We start from the raw sequence: 22,794 nt of genomic DNA, 5'->3' as shown, positions 1-22,794 counted from the left end.
AGAATGCTGCTGGCACTTAGAAGGAAGGCCTGAGTTTCCAGTCCTACCCTTTTCGTGTCAATGAGATTTTTTTAAGTGAGGGAACACAGCCCAGCGTCCTCTAACTTGGCCTTCCTTCTGCATTTATCTTCACACTCTGTCAATTCTTGATTCTTTGGTGACTCCCAGCCCTGGGCTGGTTGGCTGCCCCTTTGGGTCTTCTTTACTTCCCACAGTACTGCCTGACTGAGCCCCTCATCAGAGAGAAGCCTCCTGAATCAGACCATGTCCACTCCTCCTCCTCCTACCACCCCTCCAACACCCTCCAGTGGGGTTGAAAATCCAGATGGTACAAAGGGGGCACATCCATCCCAATCTTACTCTCTTCCTTTTAGGTTTTTGCCTGTTTTCACAGGGAATCCCCTCCATAGCCTCTATGTGACTTGAGCACTTAACAGCATGCGGATTCAGATCTGGCTTGATTTTTCCTTTTTTTTTTTATTTTATTTTTCCTTTTTTTTAAAGCCAAACTTTTAATGAGGTAATCAGCATCTGATTTAAACCAATTTTAATTACATCCTCTTGCAATAGAAATGACTTTCCCTCCAAATTTGGTGATGTGTTATGAAGCTGTTTGTTGTTGAAGAGCTAGCCATGTTTAAATGACCAAGGCAGGGTTGGGCCCGCATGGAGCCGTAAATGACTTCTGCTCAGTGCTGGGTGGGGGCGGTGGGGGCAGTCTGCAGGAGCCAGTAGGAGAGGGCACGCTGATGGAGAGAGTGGACAGTTTCTTTGGGACAAAATGCACTTTTTGGTAAGTTCAGTCTTGAACATGTCAGTCACAGGAATGCTTTGAGATGTCCACAAACTCCTCAAAAGCAACTGGCTATCTCATCCTCCACCCAGACCAAGAAGAATACCAAATCATTATGTCTAGATAAAAACTAAACAAAAAACCTTACTACCTTTTGATTGATGACTTTAACAAAATAAACTGATATTTGAGGACTTTTTCTTCTATGTTGGTGAAAATTTTCCTAAGATTTTAATGAGTAGCACATACTTGAGGACAAGAAGAAGGATAAAATGGCATTCTTAGTAGAAATCAGACTTCTATCTTAGTTATTTGAAGTTAAAACCTAGCATACCTAAAATTATTTAAACCAGCTAATAAAAGCAAGTCTAGATGTTTCCTATTAACCTTGGAATGTGCTCGGAAGAAGTCCTGCTAACTCTGATGTCTGGTACTGGAAAGCATGTCGGCAGCATAACCCACATTTGTGGCAGAGACTCCTGTTTGGAAATTCACGAGCACAGTTTGTTGTACAGGGCACAATATAGTTTTCTTCTTTCTTTAGCTCTCCCCTTCCGCCCCCCACAACTTCCCTTCTCTCCTTTCACCTTAAAAGTAGGAGAAACATTGCAAAATGTAGTGTTTGTAATTTCTTAATTACAAGTGAAAATCAAGTTCTATTAGGGAATAAGGTGGTCCAGACTTAGAAACTCAATGTGTTAAGTAAATATTTACTCTGGTTCCACTCCAGGGAGGTAAAAGATTTTATTAACATATTTGTTGAGGTCATAGGGCCAAGGAAAAGCTTATGCCATGCTTAAATGCCTGAGGGGCTTTTTTTTTTTTTTTTTTTTCTATTTTAAAAAAACCCTTTTTTTTTTTTTTTTTTTTTTTTTTTTTTTTTCCTGCTGAAAAGAGCAAATATCTTTTGTGGCCTTTACTTTCTTATTGTTCATTCACAAACTGCTTTATCTCAAACTAGAGCTTTAAAAAGCTGCTTTGTTTTTTCCCTTTGTCTGGAAAATCTCTTCTTAGATATCTCTTATGAATTTTGTTTCCAAGCTTTGTTCTTTTACTTTTTCCTCTGGTTTACTTTGAGCTGTTATCAGCTGTTTGTACTTTGTTTTGTCTTCATCACCAAAAAGGAAAATTGTCCACTAAAAGTCCAGATTTGAAGTGTTCAACTTCATTCCTAGAGTCCGGTCCGCAGTTTGGCTCTGATTATTGTACCAGGCTGACCTCCAGCCCAAGGGAGGGTGCCTTGGCAGAAATCTGAGAATTCCTCGATCAGTAACTCCCTTTTTTGGATTTATGGAGTCTTTAGGTGGATTGTTTTGTGCTGAGCAGGTTCCTTTTGGAAAGGAATGAGGCTGGGTGGGAGGAGGAATTTGTACCATGCACGTGTCCGCAACCGACCATGTCCGCCAGCTGCCACTGCACCCTGCCTTGAACCAGGCACTGCCAAAGCCCTGACAGGTCACCTAACAGTCTCAGAGTGGTGAAAACGCAAGGCTGGATAATGATGTTAACCTCCTGTGGCTTGCTCCTGACTTGATTTGTTGTTCCTCCTGAAAGTCTTTGCTATTATTCTTAGAAATCAAATTTTTAAAGACTCAGCAGCCAAACCAGCAGCATATTATACTGTGGAGCAGAGTGACTGGGAAAGCTCTTTGTGCTGACGATTAATTTCACATGTAAACACTTTCGTTTTGTTGCCAGCGAGATTTCCTTTTCCTTTCTCTGCCTCCTTGAAATCTAGAAATAAAATTCCACAGCTGTCAGGTTCCCACATATTCATCAGCGGCCTCTCAAGATGGCTTCACCACAAGCAGAGTGAATTTAAAGGATTCTACTATTAAAGTCGACACAGTTTGCTTCAGACACCCCAACTCAGAAAACAAAGAATTACCAATCTTTGGCCTGCATGACGGGTAATGTTGGCAGGAACACGTTATGCTGTGTGTCTATAAAAGGTGGACATTTTCTGTGCCCATAGTGGACCTGTGCACCCGAAGCAAAGCAAATGCCAGTGGGCTTAAGCAGTTGGTGAGATGCCATCATCTTCCTCCTTGAACCACAGTTGTCTCCCCTTCCCCCATTTCTTTGGGTTAAGAACTTGTCAGGCCTTGGAAAAGCTGAGTGTGTCAGCAGGTGTTGTAATCGAGCACCCTAAAAGGCCACCGTCTCCTTTCCAGCGGGAGGGCATTTACAGCGGAGTGTGATGGTCAGGTGCGTAAGGGCGGGGTCCGTAAGCGTCCAGCTCGTGCATGCGTGCGTGTGTGAGGGTGGATGTATTTAGGTGGCTGCTTGTTTCATTTAGTTCCCAAACCAGAATGTTTGCCAATTCAGGCACCAAGTGACACTCTGCTTTCCCGAATGGGCAGAGGTTACATACATTATCTGAATGGCCTGGGGTTCTTTTTTGTCTTCTAGGAGCAGTGCATTTCCTTAGCGGTGTGCTCCAGCTCCAGAGAGCACTTGCAGGGTTAGGCAGATTGCTAAGACTAGGTCTCTAGAGAGAGAGCTCAGTGCATGATCTTTTGGCACCACCTAATCTTTGATGTAATGCTGTTCAGAGAAAATGATCCTTGTAACTCATTTATGGTTTCAGTTTACATTCTGCTCTCTCACATGGCCAGCAACACCTGGGAGCAGAGTCGTTTTAGACGGAGATTCTTAATAGCACCACTTCAAAGGTTATTTGCAGAAACGAAGTACAGGTATATGCATATAAATTCTCCTTGTAATACAGTACCAGCTTTCATGACCTCCCAGCCAATTAGGTGGAATAGAACATGTACACATGCGTGCACACACACACACACACACTGTTTAATTGGCAGAGAGATTATGAAATATGCTCCTTTGCTGTTAGAAGAATTAATTATGCAGGTTGGACACCTGCTGCCCTGCTCTGTTTTCCTAATTGCAGGGGGGCGGACACCTGTCCTTGTTAAGTCATAAAAGGGCCATGTGTGTGCATTCCTCAAGCACACAGAACTCCACCAAGGATAGAAAATAATATTATGATTATGGTCACTAACAACCAAGCCATGCAGCATCTTCATGGCAGGTTTCTAAGAAGGTATGTTACCCAGTTAAGAAAGCAGCATACACATATGTCTGGGCTCTGAAGAAAGTCACGGCCCTGATTTGGGGATTGTTCTCCTTTAACAAAGGAGATCAACAAAGATGATTGAGAAAGTAAGTGAACAAAGAAAAAATACAAATTCATTTATTTCCCAAACCAGAGTGTTTGCCAACTTGAGCATCAACTGACAATTACTCTGCTTTCCAGAGAAAAATACAGGTGGAAACAGGTTATAAACAGCTACAATTAGAATTTTACATGCTGCATCAAAGTGACAGAAGACATGTCAGTTTGTTAGGTTCGGTGTGTGGACCATACTAGGAAACAGTCAAGTTTTTAAATGAAAAGCTTAGGCGAGGTTTCCAAAAGAAGTTAAGTGATAACCCAGTTTGCATGGTTTTAGGACTTTGCAGGAGTGACCTCTGAGTTCCCCATTTTATTTTTCTAATTTGGCTATCAAGTAGTAATTACTGGCAAGCTTATTACCTTATGGACTTAAAAAAATGAAATTATTTTTCATAATGCATTATCCAGAGAGTAAAACCAAGAAATAAAGAAAGATTTACAAAGGTGAAACCATGAGCATTTCATTTCTCCACTTATAGGATAGACCATTGAAACTTAAATACCCAAACATCACATCCATGGAAAAGAATCTGTAAGAAAGAGCACATTTTCACCATAAAACTGTTTTGAAATATATAGTGGGTTTAAATATATTTAATAAAAGCAGGAAATTGGTTTTACCTAAGAGTTGTTCATGGATATCTTTATACATATCTATCATTATTAGTGTGCTTAAGCCAGTGTGGTTCATTTTGTCAGTTCTGTTGTTTTTAAATTTAGCTGTCAGCGAGATAATGCAGCACTGTAAAAAAAGATGCATTAACTAATATATTCAGTGACAAGCATAAACCCTTAGCCTTTCCCAGGATTCAAGCAAAACCTTTGCATGTTCTTCAATTTAAAATAGTTCCCTTCCCAGTGTATTTTCTCAAACACTCCTGTGTTCGTTGTTGAGGATGTAGCTTGTTTCTGTGATTCCTAACTTCAAGAAGAACAGTATTCCAGGGGGTTCTGAGGATTTTACCTGAGCAAGAGCAAATAATTATGTCTATATGGAAGACAGTTTTAACAGAATATGTATCTTGTTAACAGGACACAATCTTCTGTTGTTAGGATTAAGCCGTACTTTGGTTTGCTTGTGTAACAGAGCAGTAGTTTTGAGGTAGTGCCATTCATATTATCTGGAATGCTTACATAGCTGAGATGCACGTCATCAAACCAATAGAGAACTCAGTAAATTTAAAAAAGAAACAGTTAATTAAGTTGGTCTTCATGGGGAACACAGTCTTGAATCCAGAAAATGGAATGAACTGGAGTAAGTTTAAGCCACGTGTCATCACGTAGCCATCAGCTGACTAGTACCAATATGAACGAACAAGTTTAGGGTCCAAGCAAGAACAGGTGGACTTCAGGAAGACAGATCGACTTCAACGTTTTCTGACCCATGTTTGATCAGTACTCAAAAACCCTAATCCTAGGGCCACTGGTAGCTCCTGATATTCTGAACGGAGCCAAAAGATAGGGTAGAGCAGCTGTGGGGCTGCATTTGTGCTGCTGCTTGGATGGCCACCGAGAGCTGCAGCGTGACCTCCTGGCCGTAGGGTGCTTTCACACATGGTGCTCATGACGCCCTGACCCTCAACCCACTGTCTTCCTTGGCTTACATCTGCTAGCCATCACGTGCCCTCCCAGATCGGCTCACTGCCATCCCCCATTTCTTCTCTTGACAGCACTGCTGGATGGCTTGCTGAATGTTTTTTCTTTTCTTTTTTTAGTCTGTTGATACATTTTCCAACAGCTACTCTATTTGACATAACCTATACATTCCTTTTTTTTTTTAAATTTCATTTAAAGCACATAATTAATTTGCCAGGGCTGTCACAACAAAGTACCACTGATTAGGTGGCTTTTAAACAACAGAACTTTGTTTTCCCACAATTCTGGAGTCTGGTACTCTGAAGTCAAGGTGTCAGCAGGGTTGGTTTCCTCTGAGGCGCTTTTTTTGGCTTGTAGATGGTCATCTTCTCCCTGTGTCATGTGGCCTTTCCTCTATGCGTGTCCTTTCCTCCTTATGAAGACACCAGTCGTACTGGATTAGGGTCTCCACTCATGACCTCGTTTTAACTTAATAACCTCTTTAAAGACCCTATCTCCAAATATATGCACAATCTAACTGGGGATTAAGATTCTGACATATGAATTTTGTATGTGGGGAATGTACAGTTTAGCCCACAGAACACACTTTTATAAAATGATTGTTGGTGCTCCGAGAAGGCAGGGACTGTATTTCTCGTAATCCCTAGAACCTAGCAGTGTAGAGCACACTGCAGTTGCCCCGAAAACTTGTGGCAAATGCATGCTTAGACAAGGGTATTCTGAGGTATCTGAGAGCAAGGGTAATGTTTGTCATAGATTTTTTTCTCTTAAGTCCTTCACTTTAGAGTCTCAAAACACCACAGGTAAAAGAACAAACAAAGCTGTAATGGAGGTAGTATATATTTCCAATAATCAACCAACTTTTTCCAAATCCAAAAAAAAAGTTTAAACATCCCCTTCAGATGCTATATCCAGGGATATGCTGAGTTCTTAGAGACCAACCAAGCAAGATTTAAGGATGTAACAGATGCCTCTATCCCTGCCATTTTTTGGCTTCAAATTGTGATCCTGAAGGAGACTGGAAGAATTTACCACACGGCTAAAGGGACATTTATTTTTCCTAAAGTATACCATGACTACTTGATGATTCAAACACTAAAAAGTACCTAATTAGAAGTGCCCTTGGTCAATCTGTGGCTAAATTATGTTTCAAAAGAACAAATTGGGATAGGGTAAGAAGTTTCTTTAGTTGTGGGTTTTGCTATCAGATACCCACGTTCCTGAGTTCTTTGGCAATAAATAAATAAATAAATAGATAGATAAATCACTTTTTCTTAAGGAAAAAAAAAGGAAAAGAAAAAATGTTTTGGGGAAAACAAATTCTAACAATAATAAGTATAATGATTTCTGACGCTATTTTTCCCTGCAGATTGGACTTGGGTGGCTTTTGTAGTGATGCTTTGAACCTGAAAGTTAAATGCTAAAGCAGTGACATTTTGTTAAAATAGACTATCACAGAAAAGCTCAAGAACAAAGATAAAACATTTACTTGATGTTTCTTTTCACTGTGTCCGTGCACCTAAGTTTTTACATGTATTTTTATCATTTATTTACAATAGAGCTTTATTTCTTGCTAATATGTATAAAACTTAAAATTTGCACTTTTAAAAGTAGTAATGTAGAAATTTATTTATATTAAGTGAATTTTATATCTATTTATATTAAGTGAATCTATAGTTGATCCCAGTTGGGATCTCCTTAAATCAAGCACAAAGTGGAATTCAGTATGCTTTAACTTTGTTTTAAGCCTTAAAAAAAGCTGTATATTTTAGATGGCATTTCTTTTTCTTCACCCATTCCCAGTTCAAAGGTACGTTAGGGGTGACTTGTTTGTCCCAAACAAGGCAGATGGTGGAATTCGGAGGGGAAAGCTGAAGGAGGTTCAGGTTGGGGAAACCACAAGACCCAGAAAGCAGACCCAGTCTGAAGTTAGACTTCCATTCTTACAGAAAGAGCTCTCAAATATGTAAGATAGAAATGTGTGTGGTGTCTGTGGACTGGTGTCATTTTGAGAGAGGTGGTAGGCAATTTGCATTCTGGGGTGATTTGAGGGCATCAGGATAGTGGGAAGTTGAGACTCTGGAAATCTGGTTTCAGTTCAAGTCTTCTCCTGTTCTCACTGTGTGGCTTTGGACAAGCTGGTGACCTTTCTGAGTTTCTGTTTTCTTCTCTCTGAAATGGTAAGACTTAAGTTTATTATCAGGATGTAATTAGTGTAGGCAGAGCTGCTTGCTAACCTGGGATGTGCTGAAACGTTACTGGGGTAAAGCAAGGATAGTTGCTGTTGGACTATCCTGAAGAATCCACACAACCATCCACATTTCCTAGCTCAGGCCTCCTGACCAGGACAGTGAAGACATTGCAGTTGCCGCATGACTAGGCTCCCACATCTGTGGCTTCCAAAAACAAAAACGTCGTCCAAGCCTGTTTGTTAACCTATTAATGAGATGTGATTCTTCATATTATTTGTTGAATGTGAGACTTATTTAGAGCATTTAGTGAATCAGATCTGGAGGGAATCTTACCTAATTTCCTCCCCTCCCTTCAAGCAGGGCTGCATCAAATGTGAATTAACTCTGGCAGATGGTTGTTAGATTCTGTTTCTAGATTTCTTAAAGGAGATTTCACAGCTTTCCTCTCTAAATTCTTTCAGCAATTTAGCAATTCTTATGCCAAGTCCTTCCTTATAGCTGACCTAAATCCATGTTGTAATTTAATTCCTAACCCTCTACTCTGGTCTTTCCTGGAGATGGAGAACAGCTGGTCTGCAACTTTCTTATGCTAATAACCCTTTGTATACACTTAATGAAGACTTACTCAGTTCCACTCTGGGCTCTCCCCCTTGTCCTGCATGGCCCCTCCCCCAGATTCATCAGCTGGTATTCTCTGATAGTTCCTGGCCATGCCGCCCATCTCCCTGCTTCTCTGACACTTGGCTACATTCAGGCATGGGGCAGAGCGTCGCCAGTGGCCACGTGGACCTGGGGAGAATGCAAGCTGCTTGTTCCTGTCCTCCTTATGCTTTGCGCATAATGTTGGGCCTTTTAATTGATTATTGGGATAACCCCTCACAGAGTGGTATGGGTGTGTGGCACGTTTATCTTACAAACATGGAGGTTTGTAGGTATACTTACCATAGGTTGCTATTAAAGTTAGGCCTCCCCAGTGCCTTAGTTTGCTCAGCCAGTCACTTCAGGAGGCTGCCACTTAAGAGTGCTGAAGGTAACACTGATTGACATCTTTGCTCTGATGGACTTAGTCTTAGAAGACCCTGAGCCAGAAGTCCCCTGAGTGCTATACATCTGGATGCACACTGTCTGAAAGAGGTGAAGGGCTTTCCCACTGCTCTAAGTTATAATCAGGAAAGAAGTGACACTGAGGATTGAGCTCATGAAGTTGATCCCATGTGGTTTCAGAGTGGATGTTGTTTTTAATCTGAATATGTGTGCTTTTATGTCTCTGTAGGTTTATTACCCAGAGCTCTCTGTCTGGGTCAGTCAAGAACCATTTCCAAATAAGGAAATGGAGGGAAGGCTTCCTAAGGTAAGATCCCTAGCTACCATTTTGTTAAAAATGTTTTTTCAGTTTAAAGCCAACTAAAAAAGTCAGTTATTTCTTTTTTATTTTAATATCCATTTAGTCTACAGTAAGAATCTAATAACATGATACTGTAATGATCTTACAAATAATATATAGTACATATGTACTACAGATACATATATATCCAAAAGTCCTATGATTCTTAAGGTTCACATTATCTTTCTTTTTGACAAGTTCAAAGCAGATTTTCATTTAAGAATCACGGAATCAATTTATCAAATGCACATTTTACAGGTTTTTACTTTGTTCCATTCAAGTATGATTAAACTAAAAGATATCTTAAAAGTACAAAATGATGATACTTTTGTCTGGTAATAGTGCCTAAATGTCTGATGAAATCACCCAAGAAACAAAACAGAACATGAACTATTATTTTTCTTTCTTCTAATTTTCAAGCTTAAAAGTATTTTCTACAAACATCTTTTCTTCGTTCTGACATCTTAGGTGTGATAATTCTCTGCATTAAGAAAATTTGTCAGATTTACATTTTGGATTTTAGCACCATTTCTAACAACAGCAACACTTAGCAGTTTTAGGATAGATTCCTTTGGACTTGCTTGTTAAGGTAAATATCAATTTGACCTTAAGGAAGAGGACTGTACTTTTTACCACTGACCTGTTGATTTCGCAATTAAGATAGAAAATGTGCACTGAAAATAAAATTTCCATTCAGAAGTTTCATAAGTGTAACTGACACATGGTGACACATTTCCCAGCTCTTATTGACATTTTAATGTTTGAGAAACTCTTACTTAAACTAAATGGCTTCAGCAGTGCCCTTTTACTGACAGGCAGCATTTGGAGAGATTGTGTCAACTGGTAGTTAGCACTAAGAGAAAACAATTCTAAATCACTTTAAATCTTCCAGAGAATTTCTGAAGGTCCAGGTTGAAACCAGTGTTAGGAAAGTAGGTGAACAAAAGGATTCTGGACCTGCCTGAGCTACACTTGTGCCATCTTGTAGAGCTGGGGTGGAAGTGAGCTGGTGTCCTGGAGCTTTACTTAAAACACACGCACACCTCCATCACCCCAACACCACTCCAACACCACCTCACTGCCACCTCACAACACCACCGCCCACCATACCCCCCACCTCACCTCACCACCACTTTACCACCACACACTCCTACACCTCCACGCCAGCACTCCAGAAGCTCCCCCTCTCCCACCCCAGCAGCAGCAGTAGTATAACTCTAGGCATTCTTTACTGGGAAGCTCAGGGCATCATTCGTCTGAGCAGCTGAGGACAAGACATGATAATGGAGGGGAAAGGAAGAGTACAGTTGTTTTCATTATTTCTGCCCCATTCAGCCATCCAGAAGTCCTTGCTTTGATACTGGTGACATCAACCAGAGTGGCAAGACTAGGCAAGTTCTTCAGTGAGGTCAACAGCCCCTCCCTGTTTCTTAGAAGGCCAACCCAGGACCTAGACCGTGCCTCCACTGAGTCACGTTTCACACGGTTGGCACAACGGACCCTGAGATTCAGGTCTTCTGTTCATTTCTTTTCTCTCTCCATATGTGAATAATCCTTTAAGCATAATATATTTGTCCTTCCCAGAAGTTTTCTTGTGGAAAAGCACATCTTTGTATAATCGACAAAAATAATCTTGTGTTGTCCGAGGTACATTATTGAGAAACTGGGGGATTCAGACTCGAACAGTTATCAGCAGAGAGGGCCGGCCAACCTGAGGTAGCTTAGTTATAGAAGCATCCGGGAGAACCAGTCTGGGGAACCACCAGACACATCTGTTGCTGCTGCTCCAGCCTTCTAGATTGATCTTCAGTTGTCTGGGAGCCATGAGGAGCTGGATGATGGAGGAAGATAGGATTATTTTTGCCTGAATTCTTATAAGGCCTAACTTCTGAAGAAGTAAGACTACATTGTATCTCCTCTTCAAAAACCTTCTCCCCTTGTTATAGAAGCCTATAGTTCTTTCAGTAAGGGAGCAGACTTTATTCTTTTCAAAAAATGAGGGGCAGGAAGTAAGGACTGAAATCTAGTAAATTCCAGCCACCAAAGGGAAGATGTGCAAAGCTCTTTCTGGCTGGTCAGGTTTGACCCCTCAGGGCACTTTCGCAGCATGCCTGTCCGCATGGCTTACCACTGTTGCCTTGCCATTGTCCAGTTAACTTGGGCATCTCCCATACAGAAAATAAAGGGCAGGATGGACAGGGACTATTTTTGTCTCTGTTTTAATCGCTGTAGCTTTAAAATCTGAGTATTCAAGCCACAGTAGGTATTCAGAACATGAATAATAAATGAAGACATGAACTTTTTGGGGGGGGGGGGGTGGTCTCAAAACAGAAAAAGTAGTAAAAATGGTAAATTCACATCTGAAATAATATCCTTCAAATTTTTTTCCCCCTAGAAATATCTCTTTCCAGATTACCCAGAATCCCACCCAGTCATCATTTGGTTTTGTTTTGTATTTTCCATGAAGGTAATGGGGTTAGGAAAATGGAGACTTTAGAGACTGGCTAGTTAGTCATGTAGGAACTGAAGTAAGCCGCTTTAAGGGCAGCCATGGACAGAGTGTAGCTGAGTGAAATCACACTTACGAAGTTTTGATTTTCCTTCCTGGCCTGTGATAATTAGCAGCCACTGAATTCTTTATTCATCCGAAACCCAAGTTTGTCACATCTTGAACTAGGCTAACTGGTTGAGGGAGAGGAGAAAAACAGTTTAAAACCACCAGGATCAGAGTGGATTTTTTTTTCTACATCTTGGGATTATAGGTCAAAATTTCAAGATTAAAACTTTTTGCACAACTGAAAAAGACTGCCCATTATAATGATTCTAAAGGTTTACCTAGGTCCTTAAGTGTGTGTGAGTAATGAATTACATTTTAATTCAGTTTTCTGATTTAGTCCTATTGCTATTTAGTGATACCAAAACAACTTAAAAATCAAAATCTTAGAACATGGAAGTACACACTGAGTGGATTTTCTATATATCCTGAAAATGTATGTTCCCAGAGTCTGAGATTTTTAAACTCAAAATTTAGGCATACCAGGTGTTTAACATTTAAAAAATATATTTATAGGAAATAAGACTTACTAAAGCTGAATTATCTGTTACATTTAGTTCATCCTGTGGCTGCTGAAAACATTTACTCAGTTTCAAGTTGTTTGAAAGTTCCTGACTTCTGAATTCTTAAAAAGAGATTCAGATGTGATAATTTACAGATCTCAAAGCAAGATTATTATTTTAATTCAAGTATTCATACCCAGCCAAAATAGATTAATAAATGTCTAATTGGAACATATGATCTAAGCAAAAAGGAAAAAAAAAATCTTTTAAAACCATATTGCATAATGTGTCTGAGAAAACTCCAGCAATTAATGATATGGCTAAAAGAGAAGACTATTGTTAAATCACTATTTTCCTATCTGATTGGGATATACAGGGTATTTGTGGTAAAGTTAAAAGTCAAGACCTATCATCCCTTGAGCAAATGGTCTTCCTGTCCTCTTGCTCTCTGGTTATGATGAAGAGCTGCTCCCCTTGGGTGCCTGGTGGAGCATCAGTCACACTGTGGTTGGATTATTCTAGAGGTTGGATTATTCTAGACAGAAACAGAGACACCTTACTCACATTTGTGAGGACAGACTTAGAATAGCCGCAGGCCAAACAAGGTGGATCTCACTAAATTCTGTCCTGGGTGTCACACTGTCCTCTTTCCTGCAAACACTCCCACCTTTGGTACCTGCTTGTGGTTCTGATTATCAGGCCCACATGGACTGGGCCAGTTGTCCAAAGAATAAATCATACATAAGTTACCTTTGTATAGGCTGTCATCTCCTTTTAAATATTTTTTTATTATATATTGGAAAACAGGCAATTACCCATCTCCTTCACAGTCACTGAATGCTTTGAAGAGAAATGAGCACCTCTTACCCAGACTCATGTTGGGCCCTGTCTCACACTAGAAACTGTCCTCAGAAACCTGACTCTGGGGAATGCTGCCTCCCACATGGCTGGGCACAGCCATTAGAGAAGCACTTGATTCTCCCTGAAGCCAAGGCAGCGAGTGTTTAATTACTTCATGCCCCCACAGACCTAATATTTACATTCAGGTGAACTGTGTTTAATATGTAAACTCTGTTTGCAAAACATCTGGAGTTCAAGGATAAAAGGCAGGAGGGAGAAGAAAAAATTTCAAATGGTTTCAGAAACATGACTACGTGTCTTTGTGTGTGTGTGTTTGTGTGTGTGTGTCCCCACCTGGTTTTCAGGGAAGACTTCCTGTCCCAAAGGAAGTGAACCGCAAGAAGGATGAGCAGATTGAGGCCGCCTCCCTGACTCCACCTGGCAGCAGTGAACTCCACTCCCCAGGCATCGGTTACCTCCACTCTTTTTAATTGTCACACCTCCATTTGTATTACATATGGTGTATGGGTATTGATGAGGTCATGGTATCATATATGGGATTTTTTTCTGTGTAAATCATCAAGTATAAGAAGAAACTATGGGACTCTGAGCCTTGCTTTAGAGAATTTACAGTGGACAAATAGGTATCATCAAACCAGTTTTTAATCATTCTGACTCAAGTGAAACCGCTCAGAATTTCACACTGTGAATCCACGTTTACAACCCTTACAGGTGGGCCTTCAGGCCTGGTTCTCAACAACGGTGTCTTCCACAACTCAAACTCCCTCTGCTCTCATACAACCGGTCCACTCCTGCCTTTTCACTCACATAGCTCCTGACAGCTTCTCGCAGAGGCTGAGAGTCCCCATTTTTTTTTTCCATTTAGATGTAATAAGCCTAGTAGTTTATGTTCATCGATTGTCTGTATATCTATATTTTATCCATGTACTCTTTTGATGTATAGAAGTAGTTTGAAACTCATTGTTTCCTTGTGGTAAGTGACCGAGATGCTGCCACAGGACCTGAGACACTGATGAATGGTGCTATTTTGGACTTTCAACATGCTCCTTGGCGAGGTAGCTCTGATGGAGTTATATTTTATTTCCATGTTCTAAGAAGGTGTTGGTACTCTGTTTCCCTGAATGTTGTTCTCTAGACTGGATTGACTTGTTTTCCTCGTGTCTTCAGTGTGGCTTTCTTCTTCAGCGTTGTAGGTTGAGTGAACGCTACCAGAGAGAGTGAGACACTCACGTCTCGCAGGATGGCACTCACGGACAAGCAGTCCCAGTAGCGGGAGCAATCACAAAACTGTAATTTACTTACCAAATCTCTTCTTTCCGGTAGCCTCGCCTGCCTAGTTTAGAGAAAGAAAAGCAATAATTTGACAGGCGTTTTTAGATGTCTCTTTTGGTTCTTTTTGTTTGAAAGGATATTTGGAGGGAAGAAAGGGCAAACGTTTCAAACAAATGCCCTCCGAAAAATAATCCAAAACAAAACAAAAAACCCCCCCTGCCATCTGAGTCAGAATCTGAAAATTACACCTTTCCCCAAAATTAAGTTGGAAAAAAGGTCTTTATAAAATTTTTAAAAACCTGAAAAAAGGCAGAGCACTTTTCTTCAGCAATTTTGATAAGCAAGGTATAGATTTTACATTTTTGTCCTTGCTCCCAATGAAATGGATAAATAAAAATAAAACCAGACAATACCATCTACTCACGGATTGTTGTTGTGTTAGCCAGTCTGAAAGCCCACCTTAATTTTTATATAACTGTCTTTCAGCTCTTCCTTGGACAGGGCAGACTGTGTTCCGCCCTGTTCCTCGTCTGACTGTTACCGCCCATGCTGCATGCAGCGCACTTCTTCGTTCTCTTCTCGCTCCCCCATTGGCCTGAGTTTCTTGTGCATCTTCCTGCCCCCTCCTTTGTTAGAATAGGTATATCAGCCGTGTAAATAGAGCAAGAAAACAGTATTCTGCATCTGTGGCATTTACGTAGAGTTGCAGTTGTGCACTGCTGGAAATGCAGGCTTTTGTAACAATGTGATCTTTACTGATGCACTCACAACAGGTACCCAGTGTATTTTAGCTATTTTAGTAGTATTTGTTCAATAAATATGCAAGCTGTAAGGTAACTGGCTTGGCTCGTCATTGGAGAGGCCTACTTCTGAATGCTTTCACTGGTTTGTGCTAGTTCGTGTGTTCTCAGAGCCCCCAGAGGAGACCGAAGGGCAAAGGTCAAAAGGGAGAGAATGAGCTCTGCCTTTCACGTGTGTTCCCTTCCGAAGGTTCTATGCGATTAGGGGCGAGGCTATGGCACTCTATCCAAAAGATACCAGACCTCCCTTCCTCAGGGAATATTTGCACTTACACATAGACAAAAGGCTTCCGCTTGGAGGAAGATGAGAATTTGAGGCGGGATTTTAAGTCATTAGTTCATATGTACCCAGCTACCTGGGATCTAGCACGTGATGAGATGGCATCACCAGAGGTCTCCTTGTGACCCCCACAACCAGAAATTCAGGCGGTTCATCCTCTCCCTGCGCATGAGAAATGCAGCTGCTCCCTCCTCCATGAGGACGTAACTTCACCCGGTTTACCACAAGTTGCAGAAGTGGCTGGTTGTGTCCAGGTACTTCAATTTCACCTGAACAGAGGCTAAGGCCCAGGCCTCTGAGATAAAGGCCAGAGGGGAGGGAGAGGAACCAAAGGGGGCACGGCTCCCAACTGGGTGCTCAGCTTCTGGAAACTGGGGATCAGATGCCCGCTTGACACCCGTGTGTCAGGAGGGACATTTATGCTGGGGAGTTATTTTTGAAATTCACATGCATTGCAGATTTTGGTTAATTTTCCTATTTGCCTTCAACTTTTATTAAGAGAAAAGAACGTTAGAGCAGAACTAAATCCCAACTGCCTACCACATGCTCAGAATTTGTTCAATCCAAAAGAAAACTCTTTAAATGGAGCTACCGCTAGCTTTTTCGGTAATCTCATCCAGAGGTTAACATTTCCAAATATAAGATAAGTCGTCCTTAAACTAAATTGCCTTTCACCTTACAAACAACTGCCATATTCCTCATGCAGCAGCTTCCCATCCCCTGTATGTTTTCACAGCTCAGAAGGGATGCATCTTGTCTTCCTGCCATCGCTAAATGGGAAACCGAAGAAGCAATGAGGCCATGCCACAGAGGCGGTATGGCCTAGGTGGCTTTACACCCATCTGTGTCAGTAATCTGTTGCCACAAAACACATTACCGCCACACCATGCACCCTAAAACAACACTTTTCTTAGCTCACAGATTCTGTTCTATTCAGGAGCAGGTTAACTGGTGCTTCTGGCTCAGGATCTCATTAGCTTGCTGTCAAGTCAGCAAGCTGCGGTCTTCTGAAGGCTTGACCAGGGCTGGAGAATCTGCTATTGGCAGGAGAACTCCGTTCCTCCACTCATGGGCCTCTCTACAAGGCCTCTTAAGTGTCCTCATGACCTCTGGCTTCCCTCAGAGCAAGTAATTCGAGAGCTGGGAACAAGCCATAATGCCTGTGACCTATTCTCAGAAGTCACTATCATCCGTCATATTCTATTCATTAGAATCAAGTCACTAAATATAGCCCACATTCATGGGGAGGGAATTAAGCTCTACCTCCTTAAGGGAAGAATACTGAAGAATTTATGGCCACATTTTAAAACCAGCACATCATCTGAAGTTAAAGCACTGAGGGTAATCGTAAGCCAAGGGCTGAAAGTGAGAAGGGCTGAAATAGAATCATAGCTACTTCTTTCACTGAAGAGGTTTTCACAGTCTTTATAGCTCCAGAGTGAAGGTCCAGCTTTCCAGATTGAAGGTGTGTAAGGGAGAGCATCCAGGAACTGCAATATTGGGGATGCACACCCTCCATTTATTAAGACAAGTGCTGCCACCCCCGAGAGGAAAACTTAGAGAATATATCAGGAACTGTAAAAACAGGAAAGCTAGAATAAATACTGTCTAAAGTTCTATTCAGTGCAGTGGAGTCGGGTTTGCCGATGACAATTCCCTCAGCCTCCGTGAAGCCTGAAATATTTGCTGCATTTTAAACTTGTGGGAGCCAGCTCTGACTTGCTGAACTATGCACTTCAGGGGTTAATAACTGCTGAGGCAGAGGTAAGAACTTGGAGTGCTAGCTGGAGTCCATGTGGGAGACACAAACTCTGATTAGGAGCTGCTTTGTTCTCTCAGGAGGCAAAAATAACACCCTGTGGCCTTTGGGCAGGGATTGCTAACCAACAACCACGGATCAGATAGGATGTGTAGACTTGTTTTGCCTGCTAAGTGTTTTATTAAAAAATCTTAATTTGATTGCCAAAGTTTACAAATGGGAAGATTTCATGTGAAAATGCAGGTTTTTGTCTTCCCTGGAAAACTGAAAAATCTGGCAATAGAGGGGTTAGAGCCACGTAGGGCCTCCCCCTTTGGTGAGGCATAACCCCCCTCCCCAACAATCCAGAGCTCATAACCTCTTATTTTCTTATACCCTGCCTGCCACCATCGGCTTGTGGGTCACAGCACCCATGGCCGGTTTCAGACAACAGTGGCCTGCTTATTCACCCACAAAGGATCAGGAGACCGTCTCACATCTTTTTGTTTGGCAACTGGAGCCCACGTGGGTCTGTGAACACCAGACAGGGAATAGGCTTCTCATACTGCTCCCCAAATAGGGGCTTCTGCTGTTCCATCTGCATCCACAGAGTCTCTTTTAAACTCTTTGGGACTGAGATCCCTATGGTTAAGAAAAATCTTGCACTGGGTCAGGTTAGGCTAGATAGGGGTCTGATAAACTCCTGATTTTTAAACTAGAGTGTGTGCCTCAGGGCATGTGAAGTCTTTCCAAGGAGCACATGCTCCTGGGTAGTTTTAAGGGAACTAATTTCCAGATCCCCTACACATATCCTACTCTTTCCCAAAATGGATCTACTAGAGAACAAATCTGTATTCATATTAGTCCCTGCCCCACATTATAAGAACAAAATGTTAGTCTCACCTATCCCAAATCTATTATTAATATGACACAAGGCCCTTAATATGAACCCAAACTCCCAGATGTGGCAAACAAAGGGAAAATTCCCTTTAATGGAAACTTTATGGTCCTTTGAAGGTTCCTTTAATCAGAAATCCATACAACTCTGGGCTCTCCTTTCTTAAACACATGTTAAAACTGCTATGTTAGAAAACACAGAAATAAGGTGTTTGGACTCATATATGGTTTTTCAGAATTCAGATATATATGGTAAAGTGGAATGATAGACAATTTTTATTTAATACCTTTTCCTCTTCCATCTCTTCACTCTTTTCAAAGAACGCCTTGCTCTTGAGGGGGAGGAGACCTGAGAGAATGAAGCACAGAGAAAATCAGAGAAACTGAATACCAAAAATGGCCTCTTTGCGCACTTGTACACAATTACTTTCCACAATTTTCCATACTCATCCCTAGGATATATCTGAACTGGGAAGAAATGCAACTTAGAGCAGCTACAGCAATATATAGGTTTGCAATGGTGACTACTATCAATGTAATTAGAATGCCTTCAGGCAATACTAACTTTTACAAGATAAGATGGATAAAACCCAAGGATAAACTTTCCTGTGCATTTTCATAGTCAATGCACATTAGTTAATACAGTTGTCAAAACCTGTTGTATCAAACCAGAGACTGAAATAATTATTTCAGTTATAGTCATATAGTTTTCATCATATTCTCTTGTTTAATATCTTTTTCATAATAATAAAAAATTATGTGCAGCCAGACTGATTAGCAGCATAGGACCTTTCCATATTATTAGTAGCATTTCTACTAATATTTTTACACTAGGGTTTGTTTTTTTATTGTTTTTTTTTTTTTTTAGATTTTTAATTTATTTAACAGAGAGGTCACAAGTAGGCAGAGAGGCAGACAGAGAGAGAGAGAGGAAGCAGGCTCCCTTCTGAGCAGAGAGCCCGATGCGGGCCTCATCCCAGGAACCTGAGATTATGACCTGAGCCAAAGGCAGAGGCTTAACCCACTGAGCCACCCAGGTGCCCTTTTTACACTAGTTCTTATTCTCCAAAGCCAGTCAGCCATATATACCATTTTTACCAGAGACATACTGCCTTTTATCATTATATTTTTAATTTCTTTTCACTGTTTATGCACCACACCCAGTGCTCCATGCAATACATGCCCTCCATAATACCCACCACCAGGCTCTCCCTACCTCCTACTCCCCTCCCCTCCAAAACTCTCAGATTGTTTCCATTCTTATTTTATATGAAAAAGAGTCTATTATCTTGTTTTTATAATTTAAACATGGAATTAACTATATCATTTTAATTTTTATTGTGTTAGTGATCAGCTTCACAAGATATGTTTTTAATCTTCATTGATTATTATAGTCTTCAAAACAGCTAAGTGAACTGAAAAATGAAGTCAAAGTTTTTTTCTGACAGAAAGGCTACCTGATTTGGCTACTTGGTTTGGCAGTGAACCCTGGCTCTGCCAATGTGGTTTGTGACAGACATTTTCTATAAATGAGTTGAATCTGCAACTCTAAAGTAATAGTAACACATTTAAAGCAAAAACAAGGTCAAAGTATTTTATCAAAAGGCATTGTTTTAGCAAAACTGTAATGAAATTAAAAGAATACATTTCTGAAGACAGAATTTTAAAAGGTGAGTCTATGTGAAAGTGTTATGGCATAAAAACAATGAGGAATCTTAGCAGAGCTCTTTTGGTATACTTCCCATAAAACGAGAAAGTGAATTATGCTAATGACAAGAACAAAAGCTCTTTGCACGTCACGTGTTTTCCAATTCACTGATTGTAAGAAAAATGAAGAAGAACCTAATCAAGTTTTCAGGTGACTGAGCATTAAAAGTATTTTTTGATAATAGCTCATTATATGAATTTTGGCATATAACATAGAAGAAGTTCAAATAATTGAATTATATTGCTATAATAAAACACTTTCAATTCCTGCAGCTTACATCAATAAAAAACAAAAAACAGAATTGAAGCCAACCCATCTCATTCTAGCGAAAAGTAATATTCCTCTACAGAAACATGAACTGACAAAAGTCCTTCATCTCATTAAGAGATGCACTTATAATATAATTTCACTTTTTGTATTTAATAATTAGTATAATGTATTTGTTATTTTAATCAATACATTGCTAATAATGACAATTCAATCACACTTTTTTAATGCTTAGAGTTTTATGGTCACAGAAAATAAAAGTTAAAATTAATTTGAATACATTTTAGTAAAGTAAATGTAACAGGGTAATTAATAGTCTTTTTAAACAAAAATTATATTAAAGTAAAATTTGGGGGCAATGGAAAGAAAATTTGGGTTGAAGGAGAAAAAAAAAGTCAAATTTCTCCAAGTTAAATAAGTGGTTTTTAAAAATAGAATGATAGGGCATCTGGGTGGCTCAGTCAATTAAGCATCTGACTTTGGCTCAGGTCATGATCTCAGGGTCCTGGGATCAAGCCCTGTGTTGGGCTCCCTGCTCACTAGGGACTTTGCTTGTCCCTTTTTCTCTGCCCCTACCCCCATTCTCTCCCTCTTAAATAAATAAAATCTGGTGGATTTATTTAAAGTGAATGATGTATTATCAATTGCCATAGTGTTTAGATTTGATTGTATACATTTACAAAAGAAATTCAACTTTCATTTTAAAATGTTAACATTTATAATATGCTCCAAATTACATCCTTTGAAAGTATTCAAACTTATAGTGAAAAACTTTATTAACTTAAAAATTGCATGATAATTCATATTCTATTAAGATTCTTTCGGAGAGTGTAAGAACCAAAAAGTCTGGAAACCTCTGAGCTAGACAAACATCTATGCACCTGTGTTTTGAGGAACTCACTCTTGGGCAGAAATACTTCCCAACCAGCCACAATTCCTAAGTTTCCCCATGTTTCTGATGGAAGCCTTCAAAGTTGCTGACCATGAACTTATGGCACTGCAAAGTATAAGACCTTGAGGAAACAAAGCACCAATACATTTTGATGGACAAGTAAAAGAAAGATTCAGACTGCCTGTCAGTGGATGGTCTACTAAGGCACCAACTTAATCACATGGGGGTGAGGGGGAAGATCCTAGACATCAACCCTCCTGAGCTGCATATTTGATGAGTCTGTAGAAGACTGGCAATTTTTTTTAGAGCCTTTACTTCATTCCCTTACAAAGTCCAATCTCTTTAGTGTTAAAATCCCTTTTCTCCAGATTCTTTCAAGCATGGCATTATACCCCTGCCCAGCATATCCAAAAGGGCGGGTTAATGGTCACGAGAGAAAGGGGCTGGGCGGTGAGAGAAGAGGGATTGCACATCAGGTGCTCAACTCCATAGTCCTTGAGACCCCAGCACTTCTGGGGAAAAGCCTGTAGAGCAGCAGGCAGCTCGGGAATGAGGACGGAAAAGGGGGGTCACCTTTTCTTTCATTGCATGTGTCTATTAGTCTTACTCCCAAGCATAACTACTGAAAGCAACACGAAATTAATCTCTTCCTTCACACAATACACAGTGCCATTAATGCAAGACTTGGCTATTTCACCGAGACCCATGTGGCTAAATGAAAGCCTCACAGAGGTGAGAATTTTAAGAATGCATTCATTTGCTGATTCTTTCAAGTTGGGCAGCTTTAATTATTAGCTGAAACTTTTCTGAGCCCAATGCCTTCTATTACTTTCCACCCAGCCCTTGGTCCTAGCTGCATTCTGAGCTGCACAGACTAGGCTGGCTCCTTCTTCCACACAGCAGCCTTCTGCATCCTGCTCCCCTTGCCTTTATCTCCTCTAGACCAAACTGCCTCAGTTCCTTTAGCCAGTGTCCCTGTGACCCATTTTCTGGAACTCTCACCACCCCTATTGCCCTCTTGCAAGAACCTTTGTTCGCAGCTGACCCAGCTTCTTTTTAGAAATGACAGGACTGATGGCAGAACCATCCACAAAAAACACACAGTAAATGAGGCCCGGGCCATCAGGGTGCCCGGTGATATAGCTAACTTGTGAAAGGGGCGCCTGGGTGGCTCAGTGTTAAGCCGCTGCCTTCGGCTCTGGTCATGATCTCAGGTCCTGGGATCTAGCCCTGCATTGGGCTCTCTGTTCAACAGGGAGCCTGCTTCCCCCTTTCTCACTCTGCCTGCCTCTCTGCCTGTTTGTGATTTCTGTCTGTCAAATAAATAAATAAAATCTTTAAAAAAAGAAAAAAGAAAGTGGGAGTCCTGGTTACTGCCTAATGGCTGCCCTCAGGATACTTGTGCTCTGCTCCCCCAACCCAACACGTGGGGCAACCCCAGTACTGAGCCAAGCCCCCAGTATGCGCTTCCCTGCACTGCTGCCCTCATGGCCCCTGAGAAGGGGACACACAGTCCCTTCTTTTTCAGAAGCCCTAGAACACCCGCTGTTCCTTCCTTGAGCTGTATGTGCCAAAGGGGCCAGCTGGTGGGAGAGGGGAACAAGCAGCAGTGCCTCCCCAGGCCTCCACAGGGGTGACTGCCCTGCTGGCTCATGCCTTCAAATCTCAAAAGTAGTTTCTGAAAAGCAGATGTTCCCTGCAGAGCTGAGGGACACTGCTTTCTAGGAGAGAGGGGTAACTCTCTAATTTGTCATTAACAGCTAGGATTTCCTTTGTCAGATGTGATAATGAAGGAGTATTTGATGTGAGTTCTTGTGGAGGAGGATTAGCTCACAGGGACATTGAAAAACTGTGGTAGCAG

At 41.0% G+C, this 22,794-nt stretch overlaps 1 protein-coding gene across 2 annotated transcripts in view; it reads left to right on the top strand.

The window, feature by feature from the left end:
* NREP (neuronal regeneration related protein) overlaps window positions 1–15,188 on the top strand; it is a 28,743-nt gene extending 13,555 nt beyond the window's left edge. For both annotated transcript variants that reach the window (XM_059418363.1, XM_059418361.1), the window contains 2 exons: window positions 9,051–9,128; window positions 13,424–15,188. In XM_059418363.1, coding sequence (XP_059274346.1) covers window positions 9,051–9,128; window positions 13,424–13,549 — 204 coding nt within the window. In that variant the 3' untranslated portion in view covers window positions 13,550–15,188. The remainder of the gene's footprint in view (window positions 1–9,050; window positions 9,129–13,423) is intronic.
* The last annotated feature ends 7,606 nt before the right edge of the window (window positions 15,189–22,794 follow it).

Source organism: Mustela nigripes, chromosome 12 (genome assembly GCF_022355385.1).
Source record: "Mustela nigripes isolate SB6536 chromosome 12, MUSNIG.SB6536, whole genome shotgun sequence".
Lineage (NCBI taxonomy): Eukaryota > Metazoa > Chordata > Mammalia > Carnivora > Mustelidae > Mustela > Mustela nigripes.
The sequence above is the reverse complement of the archived record's forward strand: the minus strand, read 5'-3'. Positions and strand labels throughout refer to the sequence as shown.